Consider the following 16,969-nt stretch of genomic DNA (forward strand, 5'->3'; position numbering starts at 1 on the left):
TATGGCCAACTATGACCTCATATTGGGGTTCACTGAACTTAGAAGGCTCAAACCAACCATATGATGGGATACGGGGCAACTAGAGTTCAGGCCCCAAGGACAGGAGCGACCCCCGAAGCGGCCCCCTGAGAAAGTGGTAGCTGAGAGTTTACACACGAAATCGACGAAATCAATCATAGTGGCAGAACTATCACAGAATTCGACAAAAACTGCTGTAACAAGCGAGCAAAAAAAGGAGCTCACTACAGAAGACAACTTATTACCGATTTCGCCAAATTCGGTAGTAACGGGCCCCTATGACAAGGGAACGACATGTCCAACCATACATGGTAATGAATTCGTTTCAGTGGCAAGTCTGATACAGGCAGCTCTTGAAGATGGACCCATCGAGGTCATACTCTTGGACCTCCCACCATTGTCGCTCCTGGCTTTTGGTTTTGTACCCACCGGCGACGACAAGGGAATAGAAATGGAAGTCGAGATTGATAAGGAGGTATTGGTGGAAGAGATACCTGTGCCATATCAACATCTTCGGGATGTGTTTGATGAGGTGGAAGCAAATAAGCTGCCCCACCATACTGAACATGACCTCCATCTTGAGTTAATGGAGGACAGTAGGCCACCCCAGGGTCCGCTGTACCTCAAGGGACCCAAGGAGATGGCTGAGTTATGGAAGTACCTGGATGAGAACCTAGCGAAGGGGTTCATACGGCCCTCAAAGACCCCAGCGAGATCACCAGTGCTCTTTGTACCCAAGAAGGATGGAGGTCTCAGACTGTGCATGGACTATCGCAGCTTGAATGAGATCACCCTCAAGAATCGGGCGCCGTTGCCCCTCATCGAGGAGCAGCTTTTCCTACTTCGGAAGGCAAAGGTCTATATGAAACTAGACTTGCGAGCAGCTTACAATCTCATTCACATAGCAAAAGGAGATGAATGGAAGACTGCATTTGGCACACAATTGGGACTTTATGAGTACCTGGTAATGCCTTTCAGCCTGGCGAATGCGCCAGCTCATTTCCAGTCCTTCATCAATCACATCTTTTGGGACATCATTGGAGTCTATGTGGTTGTATACTTAGATGACTTCCTCATCTTCAGCAGTATGGAGGAAGAACATGTACAGCATGTCACAGAAGTCCTCATGTGATTATGGAGCAATTGACTTTTTGCCAAGCTGTCCAAATGTGAATTCCACATCACCACAGTGGAATTCCTGGGGTACATCATCAACCCCACTGGGATTGAGATGGACCTGGAGAAGGTGCGAACTGTGAAGGAATGGCCAATGCCAGAGACAATCCATGACATCCAATGGTTTCTTGGCTTCACCAACTTCTACCAGCAATTCATAGCTCACTTCGCATGAATCACCAAGCCATTAACATCACTGGTGAAACCAACGGAATGCTTCAAGAAGTTTGAGCTACCAGAAGAGGCTCAACAAGCCTTTCACAAGCTCATACAAGTGTTCACAATGGCTGGAGTGCTTTGGCATTTTAATTACCACCTTCCCATGAGGCTGGAGACAGATGCGAGTGATTTCGCCATCGCTGGGGTGCTCAAACAAGAGCACGAGGGATGTTGGCATCCGGTAGCATTCTACTCCAGGAAGATGTCCTCGGCTGAAAAGAACTATGAAATTCATGATAAAGAACTTCTAGCAGTGGTAGCTTGTCTCACTCAATGGCAACACATGTTAGCAGGATTGCTGAGCCAGTTGGTCATCCTTACAGATCATGAAGCGCTCAAATACTTCAAGTCACAGCATCATATCATGGGACGACAAGCTTGATGGGCTGTACTACTAGCAGATTTTGACTTCATATTGCAGTATCACCCAGGAGACAAGGGAGGCGAACCTGATGCCCTCACTAGACGAATTGACATGCAACCAATCGGTGAAGAACAGGAACACAATGTGTGGCAACTGCTGCCTTCTTGGGTGTTCGAAAAGGTGGAATCTGGCATTGAAATAGGAAGTGGGTTACGACAGATTCCAGCAGAAAATGTAATAACAAGCACAATACTACCGATTTCGGCAGAATCGGTCTTACCAACAGACTTAGAGAATGAGTCTGTATTGGCAGCTCCCATGCTCACGATGGATACCATAGCAACAAAAGGACTCAGGGACCTGACCAAGATCTTTCAGCCTTTGGATCCAGAGCTACAGGAGATACATGCCAAGAAGCCATTCGAGACCAAAGATGGCTTATGGCATAGTGGGGGAAGATTGGTTATACCGAAGGTAACAATGCCTGGATGAACCAATGACCACTGGTCACGAAGTGCTCAGGAAGTGGATGGCCAATCCCTCTCTGTTGAACATCTACAGTTCATGGTCATGACCCAATGCCACGATGGTATCACCGCCAGTCATGTGGGACGAGACGCCACCATCAAAGTGGCCCAGAGGCACTATTGGTGGCCCAACATGACAGCTTGGATTGCTGACTATGTTGCAAGCTGCCCCATATGTGCTAGGTACAAAGCCCCTCGCCATCGTCCATATGGCTTGCTCCAACTGCTCGCCACACCAGACAGACCATGGGGTTCAGTATCATTGGACTTCATTGAGGGCCTTCCAGTGTCAAAGGGGTTTGATTCCATCCTGGTCATTGTCGATAGACTGACCAAGTATGCCATCTTGGCACCAACTCATAAGACAGTCACAGTGACACAAACTGCTGTACTACTTTGGAGGTACATGGTTTGACACTTTGGTTACCCAGACCATATGGTCTCCGACCAAGGAAGACAGTTCATTTCAAAGGCATGGAAAGTGTTCACTAAGGGTATAGGTGCTAAGCACTCCCTCAGCACAGCTTATCACCCACAGACTGACAGACAAACTGAGAGGGTCAGCCAGGTGGTAGAGCAGTACTTGAGAATGTATTGCAACTATGAGCAGAACGATTGGGCTGATCTGCTCAAGACAGCAGTGTTTGTGTATAACAACACAGTCCACAATAGTATCAGTGTCTCACCGTTCTTCGCTTGTTATGGTTGGAACCCGAAGGCTCACCCTGACATTCCTCAGTGGCTGGGAGTCAATGACCCAGATCGTTCCGAGTTCTTAGTCAATGGAAAAGAGCACTGCAAGTACCTCCAGGACCAGATTAGGGAAGCACAATGTCACACAGTGGAACAGTACAACCGGAAACACAAAGACATCGAGTTTAAGGTGGGCGATATGGTTTACATCAATTGCCAAAACTGGAAAACCAGACAACCAATGCCAAAACTTGACACTAGGTTTGCAGGACCTTACCCAGTTCAGGAAAGGGTGGGCTGACGAGCATATAGGATCACATTGCCAGCCAGCCTCAGAGTACATGATGTGTTTCATGTGTCCTTGCTTGAACCAGCAAGAATGAGCTCCCTAGCTCAACGGTCGGAACAACCAATCATACCACTGCTACCAGAGGAGGATCTCGATTTTGAAGTCGAAGCACTCATTGGCAAACATTCATGCAACAGGACAACCGAATATAAGGTGCTCTGGAGAGGGTACCCAGAAGAGGCTGCCTCTTGGGAACCAGTGTCGAATCTCAATTGCCCTGACCTCATCCAGGAGTATGAGGCATCGGCGGGGGGACGAGACTAGCAAGCATGAGGAAAAGGAGAAATCGGTAAGAAGGGAGCTAGAACCAATTTGAGCGAAATCTGTGACAGAATAGGCGCTATTACAGACTACATGGTAAGAAGGAAATTGGAGCAGATTTGAGTGGAAAATGCGAGAGTAGAGGTGCTATTACAGACTACGCGGAAATCTGTCACAGTACTAGTGGTATGGCAGATTTCAGGAAGTGGATCTGAAATACTACTCTCAACATACGAGGAGGGGTTCAAGAGCATGGTAATCAACAGCCAGGCTCATAAGTGACACCACAGGGGTCAGGACACAGACTCATTCAGGGACAAGAGGCATTGATATTGCAGAATGTGACATGTCGCTACATGTTGACATAGGAGGAAGGAGGAGGAGGAGGAGCAAGAGACGAATGAATCACCAGCTCCTCCTCGGTGGGGGCCACCCACTCATCAATAGGGTCCGGAGGACTGCCAGACTCGGTGACTGACTCATGAGGCTGGCGCTCAGAGTACAATTGGTCATGATGCTCAACAAAGAGTTGGAGCACCCAGAGAATAGAACTTACCAATCCTGGCCGGCAAAGATGGAAGACCACCCGCATTGTGGTCACCCAACCACCAGTCATGACAGGGTCGAAAGTTCGCTCTTCCAAACGAATAAGACCTGGACCATCTCCACCCACCATGGTCAAGTGGGCCTGCTCTGCCTGATGCGAGCCCCGTGGCTGCAGGCTGGGGGTCCCATCGCCAGGATATTCCATACCCAGATGGGCAGGAATATCACGCTCACAGTGACCCAACCCAGCGAGGTAACAGTGCGTACAAGCACAGGGAATTCAGTTGCACTCACCAAATGGGTTGGTGAACATGGAAGCAAAGCAACTGTAGGAAGTAAAGTAAAAGAGGGTCAGTATCAGTTGGACCAGGGTAAACATGGGGAGGAAGGGAGGAACTCATGGAATACCCAAGTTGAAGCACTGATGGCATTGCCAACTAGGCCATGGCATGCAGCCTTCAGTCAGGCGCAACATGGCCAGGCAATGCAAGCAGCACTCGGGGATCGAACCATGAGGCACATCCCAATCCAAGGGGTAGTGCTGGGCCGCGATCTGGGCCACAACGTTGGCAACGATGAATCTCTCGGCCCAACCAGCGATCTCACCATTTGTTGGAAGGTGGTGATCGGGAGGAGGGGGTGGAGGAGTTTGACAGTTCCTCCACCAAGGAGGGGGCGTCAATGGCTGAACCTCCAGCCGATAAACGGGAGTGCCCTGTCGAGGGGCATCCAGGATCGAGTCGACGACCTTGTCAGCCATCGGAGGAGGAGTTGGTGTTCGTGCCAACTCGGCCTCCCAGAGTGCCTGGCGCTCGGGAGTTGTCAGCTCCCGAGGAGGCCCGTGGGCATCCACCTCATAAAGGTTGGGACGAGGAGGTGATGCTGGGGAATAATCTTCGCCTGCCTGGGCAGGCACAGTGAGAGCAGGGGGGGGGGGACCCTGAATGTCCGGAGACGACAGTGTCATCATCCATCCCCAAGAAAAGCAGCTCCAGTGGAGAAGCAGGAACCGCTGGGGAAGCGAGAGGATTGACCAGGCAGGCTGGCATGTGCAAAGCAGGAGGCTTGGCTGCAGGAGCCGAGTCCTCGCAAGGACGTAGTCAGACAATGATCTGACGATGACGAGGAGGAGGGGGAGGAGCGTTCGCAGCTGCTCGCGAACAGGTTTGGTATGGGAGATTGGTCATGCTGTCGAAAGAGGTGTATGGCAATGACCAAGATGGGTGTTTGGGGGGGGAGAACAGAACACAGACATGACACAGGCTAGCCTCAACGGAGCTCAGCTCTTATAAGGGGGGTAATGTCATGGGAATGGATGTGCAGAGGCCAGAAGATCCGTCAAATTCATATGAAGGGAGCACAGGGATCAAGGGATTGGGCAGATCGTGGGATTTGAGACAGACTTCACTGAGATTGGTAGTAGTGCCAGTCCTATGACAGATCTCACTGAGATCGGCAAAAGGAAGGATAGTACTACAATGACAAGATTGGCATGAGAGATGATGGTACTATGGATTACACCGAGATCAGTGATAGAAGAAAGGGTATGGCAGATCCTGCCAGGATCAGTAGTAGGAAAGATCCTATCACAGATTCCATGGAGATCAGTGGTAAGGATGATAGTGCAGTGAAGCTTCACATGCAAGTAGTGGGACCAAGCGCTGCCAAGAGGGGACCTAGCTCAGGAGCATGCAGCTGGTTACCACTCGGGGGCACACAAGATAGGAATAAAGGGGGTCCGTCGCTGGTCCCAGGGAGGAGAGCAGTGTAAGAGAAACCGGTGAGGAAGACATAAAGAGGAGAAGCAGTGTCGATGGAGTCGGCACAGCTCAGGAAAGACAGATGGACAGCGCAACGAGGAGGAGGAGCCTCATTGGAGACTCCTGTGAGGTACTCAATGCAGAAGGTACTCTCTGGAGAGAGAGCAGAAGCAGTGATGCAGGCGACACTGCGAAGAGGTATAAAAGCCACACCTTCTCGTTGCTAATGGTCGAGTGGATTCTCATCCACTCTACTCACCATACAACTAGTCAATACTTTAGAAACATAAGTACTCATTAGTTTTCAAGTCAGCATAAATTGCAATCAATAGATTGCTCCTCACCAAAGCACGTGTGTTGTATCACCATTTCCTGACGTCCGAAGGCGGTTTGTAACAACCAGCAGTCCAGATAACAATAGAACTGAAGGCAGTCGTCCACTGCGGTCCGGGGATCGCCTCAAGCATAGTCGACACACTGGACACTTGTGTTGACACCACCAATCCATATTCACACCAGACCTTTGGTGTCATCAGTGAGTTCGCATAAGTTATTGATCGTGCCGAGCTACCTCTGAACAGAGTGTCCAACAGTGGTCAGTCGAAATCTGCAATAGCCTCATCACAACTACAGATTCGAGCGAGGGAAGTAATAGAGACGGCTCTACTACATATCTCATGAAGAATCGCAATACCACAAGCGCTGTCGCATAACTCGACAGAATCAGTAATAGTATTGATACAACTACCGATCTCAGGTTTCAGGCGCGTGACCCCTGACAATCCGGACCGCTAACCTGCTATGGGGCGCCTACAGACGTCAGGTAGTGGTGATACAACACACACACTACAATGAGGAGCAACCTTGATAGATTGCTGCTATGCTGACTGTAACTAATGAGTACTTATGTTTCTAAAGTATTGACTAGTTGTATGGTGAGTAGAGTGGATGAGGATCCACTCGACCTATGATGATGAGAAAGCATGGTTATATACCTCTTCACAGCATTGCCAGCAACGCTGCTCTTGCTTTCTCTCCAGAGGGTACCTTCTTCATCGAGTACTGTTCAGGGGGCCTCTCCTGCTTGCTTGGCACCCCTGTGCCTCTTGAACTGTGTCAACTCCTTCGACACTGCTCCTCCTCCTTGCTACCCTGCTTGTTTGGCACCCTTGTGCCTCCTGAGTGATGTTGACTCCTTCGACACTGCTCCTCCTCCTCAGGACCTGTCGACCCTGCTCTTCTCGAGCCCCTGAGTGGTAACCATCTGCATGCTCCTTGAGCTTGGTCCTCTTTGTGGCTGTGCCTGCTCCTTGAGCTTGGTCCTCCTCGTGGCTGTGCTTGGCCCTCCTCGCATATGGCTCGGTCCTCCTTTGCATGTGAGTCCATAGGAGTCCATGGTCTCCATGGAGACTGCACTACGACCATGCTCTCTACTGGTATCGACTAGATCTTCGATACCTGTGCTCCTTCCATATGAACCAGTGACCCTCCTGCTTCTTGAGCATCCAGGCCCATGACAGTGTGAGTGTTGATGATGATGAGGTTGATGGTGTTGGTGATAAGGTTGGTGAATGTCGATGATAATGAGGTTGATGGTGTTGGTGATAAGGTTGGTGGTGTTGGTGATAAGGTTGGTGGTGTTGGTGATAAGGTTGGTGGCGTCAACACGAGTGTCCAGTGTGTTGACTGATGCTTGAGGTGATCCCCGGACTGCAGTGGACTACTGCCTTCAGTTCTATCTGTATCTGGACTGCTAACCTGCTATGGGTCACCTTTGGATGTCAGGTAGTGGAGATACAACACATGCACTACAATGAGGAGCAACCTTGATAGATTGCTGCTATGCTGACTGAAACTAATATATACTTATGCTGAAGTGATAACTAGTTATGATGTGTGTAGAGTGGATGAGGATCCACTTGACCTTTGATGATGAGAAAGTATGGTTATATACCTCTTCACAGCATCGCCAGCAACGCTGCTCTTGCTTTCTCTCCAGAGGGTACCTTCTTCATCGAGTACTGTTCAGGGGGCCTCTCCTGCTTGCTTGGCACCCCTGTGCCTCTTGAGCTGTGTCGACTCCTTCGACACTGCTCCTCCTCCTTGCTATCCTGCTTGTTTGGCACCCCTGTGCCTCCTGAGTGGTGACAACTCCTTTGACACTGCTCCTCCTCCTCAGGACCTGCTTGCTGTCAGGGGTCTCGCGCCTGAAACCCAGGTCGGTCTGTCGAGATACTCGGTGACTATCAAACTGTGCGACAGCTATTGTCTCGGTATCGGTGACTATCAAGTTGCGCAGTGACAGCAGGTGGCATTCGTTGTATATACTATCGTAGGTTTCGGCTGACCTCTGTGGACACTCCGTTCAGGGGTAGCTCGGCATGATCAATATCAACGCTTCGGTTATGATGACACCAAGGTCTGGTGTGAGTGTTGATGATGATGAGGTTGATGGTGTTGGTGATAAGGTTGGTGGCATCAACACGAGTGTCCAGTGTGTTGACTTTGATGCTTGAAGTGATCCCCAGACCACAGTGGACTACTGCCTTCGGTTCTATCTATATCCAGACTGCTAACCTGCTATGGGGCACCTACGGACATCAGGTAGTGGTGATACAACACACACACTACAATGAGGAGCAACCTTGATAGATTGCTGCTATGCTGACTGTAACTAATGAGTACTTATGTTTCTAAAGTATTGACTAGTTGTATGGTGAGTAGAGTGGATGAGGATCCACTCAGCCTATGACGATGAGAAAGCATGGTTATATACCTCTTCACAGCATCGCCAGTGATGCTGCTCCTGCTCTCTCTCCAGAGAGTACCTTCTTCATCGAGTACTGCTCAGGGGCCTCTCCTGCTTGGCACCCCTGTGCCTCTTGAGTGGTGTCAACTCCTTCGACACTGCTTCTTCTCCTTTGACCAGTGACAGTTCCTTTGACTCTTGTCTCTCGAGCCCCTGAGTGGTAACCATCTGAGCTTGGTCCTCTTCGTGGCTGTGCCTGCTCCTTGAGCTTGGTCCTCCTTGTGGCTGTGCCTGGCCCTCCTCGCATATGGCTCAGTCCTCCTTTGCATGTGAGTCCATAGGAGTCCATGGTCTCCATGGAGACTGCACTACGACCATGCTCTCTACTGGTATCGACTAGATCTTCGATACCTGTGCTCCTTCCATATGAACCAGTGGCCCACCTGCTTCTTGAGCATCTAGGCCCATGACACTTGCCAGTTCCCTATACACTGCTCCTTCTCCTTTGACCGGTGATGGTTCCTTTGACTCTTGCCTCTCAAGCCCCTGAGTGGTAACCATCTGCATGCTCCTTGAGCTTGGTCCTCTTCGTGGCTGTGCCTGGCCCTCCTCACACATGGGCCTGGTCCTCCTTTGCATGTGAGTCCATAGGAGTCCATGGTCTCCATGGAGACTGCACTATGACCATGCTCTCTACTGGTATCGACTAGATCTCCAATACCTGTGCTCCTTCCATATGAACCAGTGACCCTCCTGCTTCTTGAGCATTCAGGCCCATGACACCCACCATCTCGACCATTCTCAATAGGGGGTATCAAAGTTTTTGCGATTTTAAAAACACGGGTTTTTTCGAGAGCGTGTTTTTGGAGGGAATTTGAACCCCCCCCCAAGGAAAAGCAGGTTTCCAAAAATGCAATGAAATAATACGGCCGATAAAATACGTAACCTAAAAGTAAGCATAGGAAGCATGAATCATACAGCCGAAAGGAGGTGTAACCTAACAGTAATCATATGAAACATAAATTATACGGCCAATAAGAGATGTAACCTAACAGTGAGCATATGATACTTGTCCTGCTCTCGTCACTATCACCCATTGCTTGCTTATATCTTGCTTTCCTCTTCACACAATGCACTCAATGTAATGTTTCATATGGTGGTGAGAAGAGTTGTATTGAACAGCAGAAGAGAGAGTGCCTGTCAGATTGTGTAGTGGACTGGCATAATAACTCTGCAGAGATGTCACGAGAATCATCAGTGGAGGAGGTCATGTTGAATGAGCACAAGGAAGAGGGAGTGAGCAAAAGTGTGATGAGAGTGAGGAAAGGAGAGAAGATGTGGAGTGATAAAAAAACCGCATTTTCACAAACATGCCTCCTGAGCTGCATTTTTGAAAACACAGTTTTTTTTTTTTTTTTTTTTTTTTTTTTTTTTTTCCCTTTGCGGAGCTTATGTAAGCTTTTGCGTTTTTTTGAAAAATGCGCTCTTGAAAAAACCCGGGTTTTTAAAAACGCAAAAACTTTGATACCCCCTCTAGCTCACTGTCTGACCATTCTTGGTGAGATTGGTCGGAGCCCCTGGGTCTAGACCAGTTCCACTTTTGGTGCACCGAGCTCATTTCGGTGGCTGCGCAGCATGGCTGCTTATGATCTCTGTGCTGGCCCTATGACATCTATCACATATTTGAGCAAGAAAAAGTCATAGAAGGCTTCTAAGGCAGATCTCAGCAAGAATAATAATAACGGCCTTTTACCACAGATCTTGATAGGATCAGTAGTAGTTGTATTTCTACTACAGATTTCAGGTTTCTGGTGCGCGACCTCTGACATGTGGTATGTTTGGTGTTCTTGAATACTTGGATTGAGTGATGATACAGCTATACCAAGGTATGGTAAGACAGTATGATAATGCCTGTCTTGGCACAAGTGTTCACACTGCTTTGACAGTTGTATGATGGTACTGGTTGTGGTGCCAGAACCACAGTGGAGGTGCTGCCTATGGTTGAGGTTCTATAGCATTGATGGAGGTGTCAATTGCGTCTGTTAGCAGTGATACAACATACACATGTGAGATAGTTGCAATGCCCTGCAATTGCAACTGTTGAGACTGCCTGTCCAGGGTCTTCTGCGCAGGCCCTGTGACAACCAGCAGCATGAACAGCATGCGGGAGAGCCGATAGCTGTTCGTGATCTTGAAGAGGAACAGAAGTATGGCTTGAGAAGGGGCTTCAGCTTCTTGTTCGGATCTCTCGAAGGAACACCTTATCAAGCAGCGATTTGGTTCCTTCCATTCCGCCTCGATACGTCCTGATGTTGAAGGAGCTCGGCCACTCCAACAATCACAGTCATAGTTTGTGCACAAAACTTCGCAGACAGAGTGACAAGGCAAAGTGATCAAGATTTAGCGAAGCAGAAAGGAATGTGGGTGCAGCAACGAGGCGCTGACATGGTGTGACGATAGACCGGAAACACAACAGTTGATGTAGCCAAGAGGGAGGCGACTCGAATGCTCACAGAAAACCGTGGCAGAGTCTAGATGAGATTAGTGAAGTGGACTAGCAGGTCATTTCAGGCAAGACTTAACTCTCGTCTTCGACACCAAAAGGGCGCTGTTGATGACGAGCCAGGCAAGAGGACGATGATGGTCAGTGAGGGCTAACAGGAGACTTAAGCACTGTCCTTGACGATGTTTGCCATCCTCTTGAGGCCAGGAACATGAACAGGCAAGCCGACAAAGTGCACCACATCGTTGGCATCTTCGATAGCCTCCTTGGATTGGGACCCGAGCTGGGCAAGTTCAAGGCACGCTTGGTCTCGATCTGACCGTGTTTGCTGTACATGTTCTTGACGAAAGAACCGGCAGCGTTGTCAGCCTGGGTCTTGAGGTCAAGGATGTCGTCACGGACGACATTGCTCATGTCAAGGACAGTCGAGGTAAGAGGGTCCTGACCACGTCTGATGGGGACACCAGAGACGGAGCCGCTGTTGTTGAGCAAACCATTGGCCAAGATGTCCTTGTCACCGATAGCACGAGCAAGGGGCACAGGAACGGGCAACTCCTTGGTCACACCAGCGACGGCGCCCTGAACAGCTTGCTGGCAGCAACACTCGCTGTTTCACAACGCAAGGACCGCTTGTTGCAAGCGCTTTCGCCAGCTTTGACCCCTTTTTACAGTAGAGGACCCCTGAACGCCGTTTTCCGCTCGCTGACTGTCCATTTATTGTTATTATTATTATTATCATTATTACATATTATTATTTTTTATTTTATTATTATTTTTTATTATTATCTTCATTTTTCTGTTTCAATTTTTCAACTTCTTTCTCCGCCTGAGACCTGACTTCCATCTTTCTGCTCTGCTCTGTGTGAGTGTATGACTTGGCCTGCCCCTGACTGTGCACGACCCTGAACATCACAGATCCCTGCTTCATCTTCTCCTCTTGCCCCTTTTGTCATCGTCGCCACCATACCCCATTCTTCTTCTTCCCTTTCCACTTCTTGCATCGCTTCTTCCACGTAGTCTCTTCGTCCCACCACACTCGCACTTCGTCTTTTTGCTCTTTCCTTACCTCAAGACTCTGTAACGACACGCAACGCACATGCAACATCAGCACCCGCTCAACACATCTGGGACCCTCTAACGATTACATCAAGCTTCATACAAGTCCCCTGTCTACTCGCAAAGGACTAATTGCGGCCAGCTTTCATCTTGGCCTTCCCGCCTTCAGCTCTCGATCGATCCAGGACACCTCTCGCACGAGTAAACGCTTTACATTCCTGACCTATCAAAGCTAGGTCTTTCATGCAAGAGGTTCACTTGCTGCTCAAGCCTCTCTCACGTGCTACACGGACTTGCTAGCATACCACCCACCCTTTCACCTCTTAACTCCTACAGCGCCGACTGCGAACCCTGCCCTGCTTAAATCAAGACCATGATGTCGACCGAGTCTTCGATCCACCATGCCTTCCGAGGTCTCAACCTCACCGATCCCCAGCACGATCCCACGAAGCAACAGCAACAACAACAGAAGCAGCAGCAGCCATATACCACTCCTCCTCGACAGACCAACACTGGCTCGCTTCGTTCGCCCACCATTCTCACTTCCGACTTGCCTGGCCAGCCTAGCTACTTGAACAACGCTCAATCGCCCGGCTCTCTTGGTCAAAGTGCTGCTGCTCGTTTTGAACGCTTCTTCCCTTCTTCTCCCAACACCACCAGCTCGAACCCCTCCTCAGCTGGTCAGACCTTCACCAGCTCCGTCGGCTCTGCTGCTGGTCTTGCTGCTAACAGTGCCTTTGGCAGCTTTGGACACAGCCTCGCTCCAGGCAGCATGGGTGGTTCTAGCATCAGCTCCAGCCACTTTGGCTCTCACAACAACAACGCTGTTCGCAAGGCCTCCAGCCGTGCTGCTATCCCATCCCAGTGGAGCACTCAAGACCCTGATTCCCTTGGTCCTCCCGCTGGTGCCTCACCACCCAAAGGCATGGGTGGCCCGCTTCAGAACTACCAACAGCTCGACGGTATGGCTCCCGGTGTAGCCAGCGGCGGTGACGACGATGTGATTCCGACCGCCATCGTTCTTAAGAACATCCCCTTCAGCGTCACGAGGGAACAACTTCTTCAGATCATCGAGGACCTCGGCATCCCCATGCCATACGCATTCAACTATCACATGGACCAAGGCGTCTTCCGCGGTCTTGCTTTTGCCAACTTCCGCAGCGCTGAGGAGGCTGACGCTGTCGTCGCTGCCCTCAACGGATTCGATGTCAGCGGACGAAAGCTCCGTGTTGAGTACAAGAAGGTGCTTCAGGCTGGCGAGAAGGAACGCATCGAGAAGGAAAAGGCCATCAAACGCATGCAGAGTATGCAACTCGAAAAGGAGAGGGAACGCGAATTGCGTCGTCAGCACGACGAGTATGCTGCCAACGCCTACCTCATGCCAGGCTACAATGGTAGCAATGCTCATCTTGGCGCCTCCGACGCTTACCTTGCCGACCCAAATGCTGGTCTGCAGCAAGGCTTTGAGGCAGGCGTTCGTGCTCCTCTCACTGCAGACTCACTCAGGAAGATGCCATCGTCGCAACGTCTTGCAGCTGCTGTCGAGAGACCTACAGGACCTTCATCTTCCACCAGCAACCCCGGTGTCGGCGCAAGCAGCGGTGGTGCTGCCAACGGCGCAGGTGCTGCAGGCAAGAAGGAGGAGCTCGACCTCAACGATGCAGCTACGCTCGAGATCTACTCGCGCGTGCTCCTTTTCAAGGATGACCGTATGCGTGACGAGCTCTCCTTCTCTCGCAGCCTTACTCCTCTCGAGCGCAGAACTGTTCATCTCGTCGCACAGAGACTTGGTCTCTTTCACTACTCAATGGGCGAGGGTGGTGAGCGATACGTCATCGTGACCAAGAACGAGGTCAACACTGGCCCTCGTCCTCTTCGCTCACAAGCCTCCACCATTGGTCGAACCCATCGATCCACAGGTCTCGACGTTGGTTCTGCTGGTGGTTTCCTGGGTCCTGGCAGTGCCGCTACCACAGGTCGAGCCGGCCTGCGAATGAAGAAGTCGGCTCCTGACATGAAGCGAGGCGACGGATCTGGAGCCTACAGTGGCAGCAACGGCTACCTTGGCATTGGCTCGGGAAGCCTTGCTGCACGCAAATCCAACTCGAATCTTCGAGATGGTTACTCGTCGACCATGGGTCGTCGAGCCAACGGCAGCGGCGGTACAGGCGGGGTAGCGGGACTACAGAACCTCTTTGCTTCGCCCTTTGATGCTCCTCCAGCCCCCTCACTCCCCAACCAGAACAGTGGGGAACCATCCAGCCACAACTCCTCACCCACTCACCCGAACTTGATTCGTCAACCCCGCGGACCGCCCACACCTGGCTCATCCGATCTCCGCAACTTTGCTGTTCGATCGCGTGTCCCTACCACCACCTCCTCGGGTAGCAGCAGCGGTAACGCCAGAGGTTCTCCACCCAACGCACCAACCAACGGATTCCAGCTTCAGATCAATGGTAGCCCAACAAAGACCAACGATGCATACCCAAATTCTCTTGTCGAGGCTACTACTCATGATCCTCTTGAATTCTGATTTGGTTTAAGGATTTGGGGATTTGATTCATAGCATTTCTTATTGGTTTTATCAAGCATATCTATTCGCACTCGGTGCTCACACAGATACACTGGTTTTCGGCAATTCATCAATGCAAAGTCTTCAGAACGATCGGGTGGCGAGAAATGAGTATGCTTTTGGGTGTCTGCCACCGCAGTACGGACGACTGTGTGTGTGTGTGTGTGTGTGTGTGTGTGTGTGTGTGTGTGTGTGGTGAAAAGATTAGGAGAAGCGATCAGCTAAATCACGTCCACCCATCCTCCCTAGCAAATTGCCGCCGTTCATACGCGAAGCCAAGCTTCCTTTACCCTCATCGTCGAAGCTAGAAAGGCCGGGAGCTTTCATCCTTCCCCTTCCTTTCACTTTTACTCGACCCTCTTCTGACCTAGAGCCGCCACGGCCGGGCGAAAGTTCGCGTTGATGCTGGTGAGAACGTTGACGACGAATGTCTTCCAATTCTTCATCCATTGCGTCCACTTCGTTGCGGTGGCCACGGGAACGACGGCCACGACCCTGTGATCTGCGAGAACCGGATTCGAGCTCATCGTATGCGTCATGAGCCCATCTACCTTCTGATGTTGATGTCTCGCCATGTCGTCGACGGCTGCTGCGTGATCCGAGCCTGTCCATGAGATCACGGTCTTCATCACGTCTAGATCTTCGGCTGGATTGACGAGCTTGAACGGCATCGGCCATCATCTCTCCTGATCGTCTCTCTGGTTCCTCCTCCTCATCTCTCCTCGCAATATGATTGTCCAGTTCGGAGTCGAGCTGATCCATTATCGATCGCTTGTCATCCCTATGTCTTCTCCTTCCATCACCCCGAGACTCAGACGGCTTGTAATCAGGGAACAGCTCCACACTCTCCCTAACTTCTCCCACCTGCAACAATTTCGGTACGATTTCTCTACCCGCTTCATATCCGTGCCTCTTGTACCATTGTGATTTGGTGGATGCGCGAGACTCTTTTCGATCAACATCAGTGACTGCATGTCTAAACCAGAGCGTGGAGCGAAGTTTCTGTAGATCGCGAACTTCGCGTGTCTGCAAAGCTGCTTTGCGATCTGCTTCTTCCATCTCTCTGTAGATTTCCGGTACATCATCTGGGAGGGAGGAGACGGCTTCGGCGGTGCGTTCACGTTCTTCGAGTTCTGTGAGTGCAGCTTGTCGTTCGACATGAGTGTAGAGTTTTACGGGAATGCGGTGGGCTTTGCGAGGAGTAACGAGGGAGGTGATGAACTCAGAATGCCATGAGTCGGGATCGTATTCGATCAGTGTGTCGATGTTGGGGAGTGGGATGGTGTCGGTTTCTCCTGCGTCCTGCATATCGGTGTTCTCAGCAGCGGTGTCGGTGGTGGAGGAAGGTGAGGGGCAGAGGTATTCTAGCGCAAGACGAGCAGACCTTTCATCAGTGAACACTATTTTGCAGCGCATATCGTCAATCCATTCCAGACCCAGAGGTTGAGCACCGTAGTGTGTGAGATATGCAAAAAGACGGGAAGTGGAGAGTTGGGTGATGGGGAGTCCTTCGATGAGGAGGGTATCTAGTCGGATGTCGCTGCCGCTTTCTACTGCCGGCGGGTCGGGAGGTGAGGAGGGCTCTTCATTACCCATCAATGCAGCGCCATCAAGAGATTGCGTCTCGCTACCTGTGAGTGGAGCAGGGCCTCGTTGTGCACCTGCTTCAACGGCTTGGTCCGTGGGCAAGGCGTAGAAGCGTGAGCCTTGGGGTGGAGCTGCTTGAGATCCGTCATCCATGGTATCGTCCTGCATAGGAACAGTAGGGGCAGATAGGTCGGCCTCTGCCGAGCCATAGTCGAGGGGTATGTCCGCCATGGTTGCCACTGTTGTCCTTGAAGATGGTCCCAGGAGCAGTGGTGGTAGAGGGGGCTAGTAGAGAAGAATGCGAAGAACGCTTCATGATGCAGCAGATGTTGCATCTGACCTCGAGTCGACGCGCGCTGCCAAAAGACACGTATCTCCCGATTCAGCGCTGGAAACGGACGATCGGTAGATATGGACCCTGTCAGCCCCGCATTCCGCGTGTGACTGTGAAGTGACGCTGTGTGTGTGTGTCACTTTAGCGAAGCGTGCTGCCCACTTTTCTTTTTTTTTTTTTTTTTTTTTTTTTTTTTTTTTTTTTTTGGGGGGTCTGTTGGCTGTGCACTGACCCCTTTGTGCGCCATTGACTCAC

At 50.7% G+C, this 16,969-nt stretch overlaps 4 protein-coding genes across 4 annotated transcripts; 2 read left to right on the forward strand and 2 right to left on the reverse strand.

Moving 5' to 3' along the window:
• Positions 1 to 1,477: 1,477 nt before the first annotated feature.
• On the forward strand, positions 1,478 to 3,610 carry UHO2_04977 (uncharacterized protein; the record flags this gene model as incomplete). The annotated part of the gene is made up of 6 exons (XM_041557508.1): positions 1,478 to 1,676; positions 1,812 to 2,251; positions 2,339 to 2,560; positions 2,765 to 3,199; positions 3,310 to 3,334; positions 3,429 to 3,610. The coding sequence occupies 6 exons, from the start codon at positions 1,478 to 1,480 to the stop codon at positions 3,608 to 3,610; spliced, it is 1,503 nt and encodes a 500-aa protein (XP_041413442.1).
• Positions 3,611 to 3,959: 349 nt separating this feature from the next.
• On the reverse strand, positions 3,960 to 5,120 carry UHO2_04978 (uncharacterized protein; the record flags this gene model as incomplete). Its single annotated transcript, XM_041557509.1, has 4 exons — positions 3,960 to 4,094; positions 4,164 to 4,322; positions 4,361 to 4,479; positions 4,562 to 5,120. 4 exons carry the CDS (start codon positions 5,118 to 5,120, stop codon positions 3,960 to 3,962), a joined length of 972 nt encoding a protein of 323 aa, XP_041413443.1.
• Positions 5,121 to 12,597: 7,477 nt separating this feature from the next.
• On the forward strand, positions 12,598 to 14,754 carry UHO2_04979 (uncharacterized protein; the record flags this gene model as incomplete). Its single annotated transcript, XM_041557510.1, has 1 exon — positions 12,598 to 14,754. One exon carries the CDS (start codon positions 12,598 to 12,600, stop codon positions 14,752 to 14,754), a length of 2,157 nt encoding a protein of 718 aa, XP_041413444.1.
• Positions 14,755 to 14,997: 243 nt separating this feature from the next.
• Positions 14,998 to 16,611, reverse strand: UHO2_04980 (uncharacterized protein; the record flags this gene model as incomplete). Its single annotated transcript, XM_041557511.1, has 1 exon — positions 14,998 to 16,611. The coding sequence occupies one exon, from the start codon at positions 16,609 to 16,611 to the stop codon at positions 14,998 to 15,000; it is 1,614 nt and encodes a 537-aa protein (XP_041413445.1).
• Positions 16,612 to 16,969: the final 358 nt, after the last annotated feature.

The sequence above is a fragment of the Ustilago hordei genome, assembly GCF_900519145.1.
Source record: "Ustilago hordei strain Uho2 genome assembly, contig: UHO2_contig_11, whole genome shotgun sequence".
In the NCBI taxonomy this organism is placed as follows: Eukaryota; Fungi; Basidiomycota; class Ustilaginomycetes; order Ustilaginales; family Ustilaginaceae; genus Ustilago; species Ustilago hordei.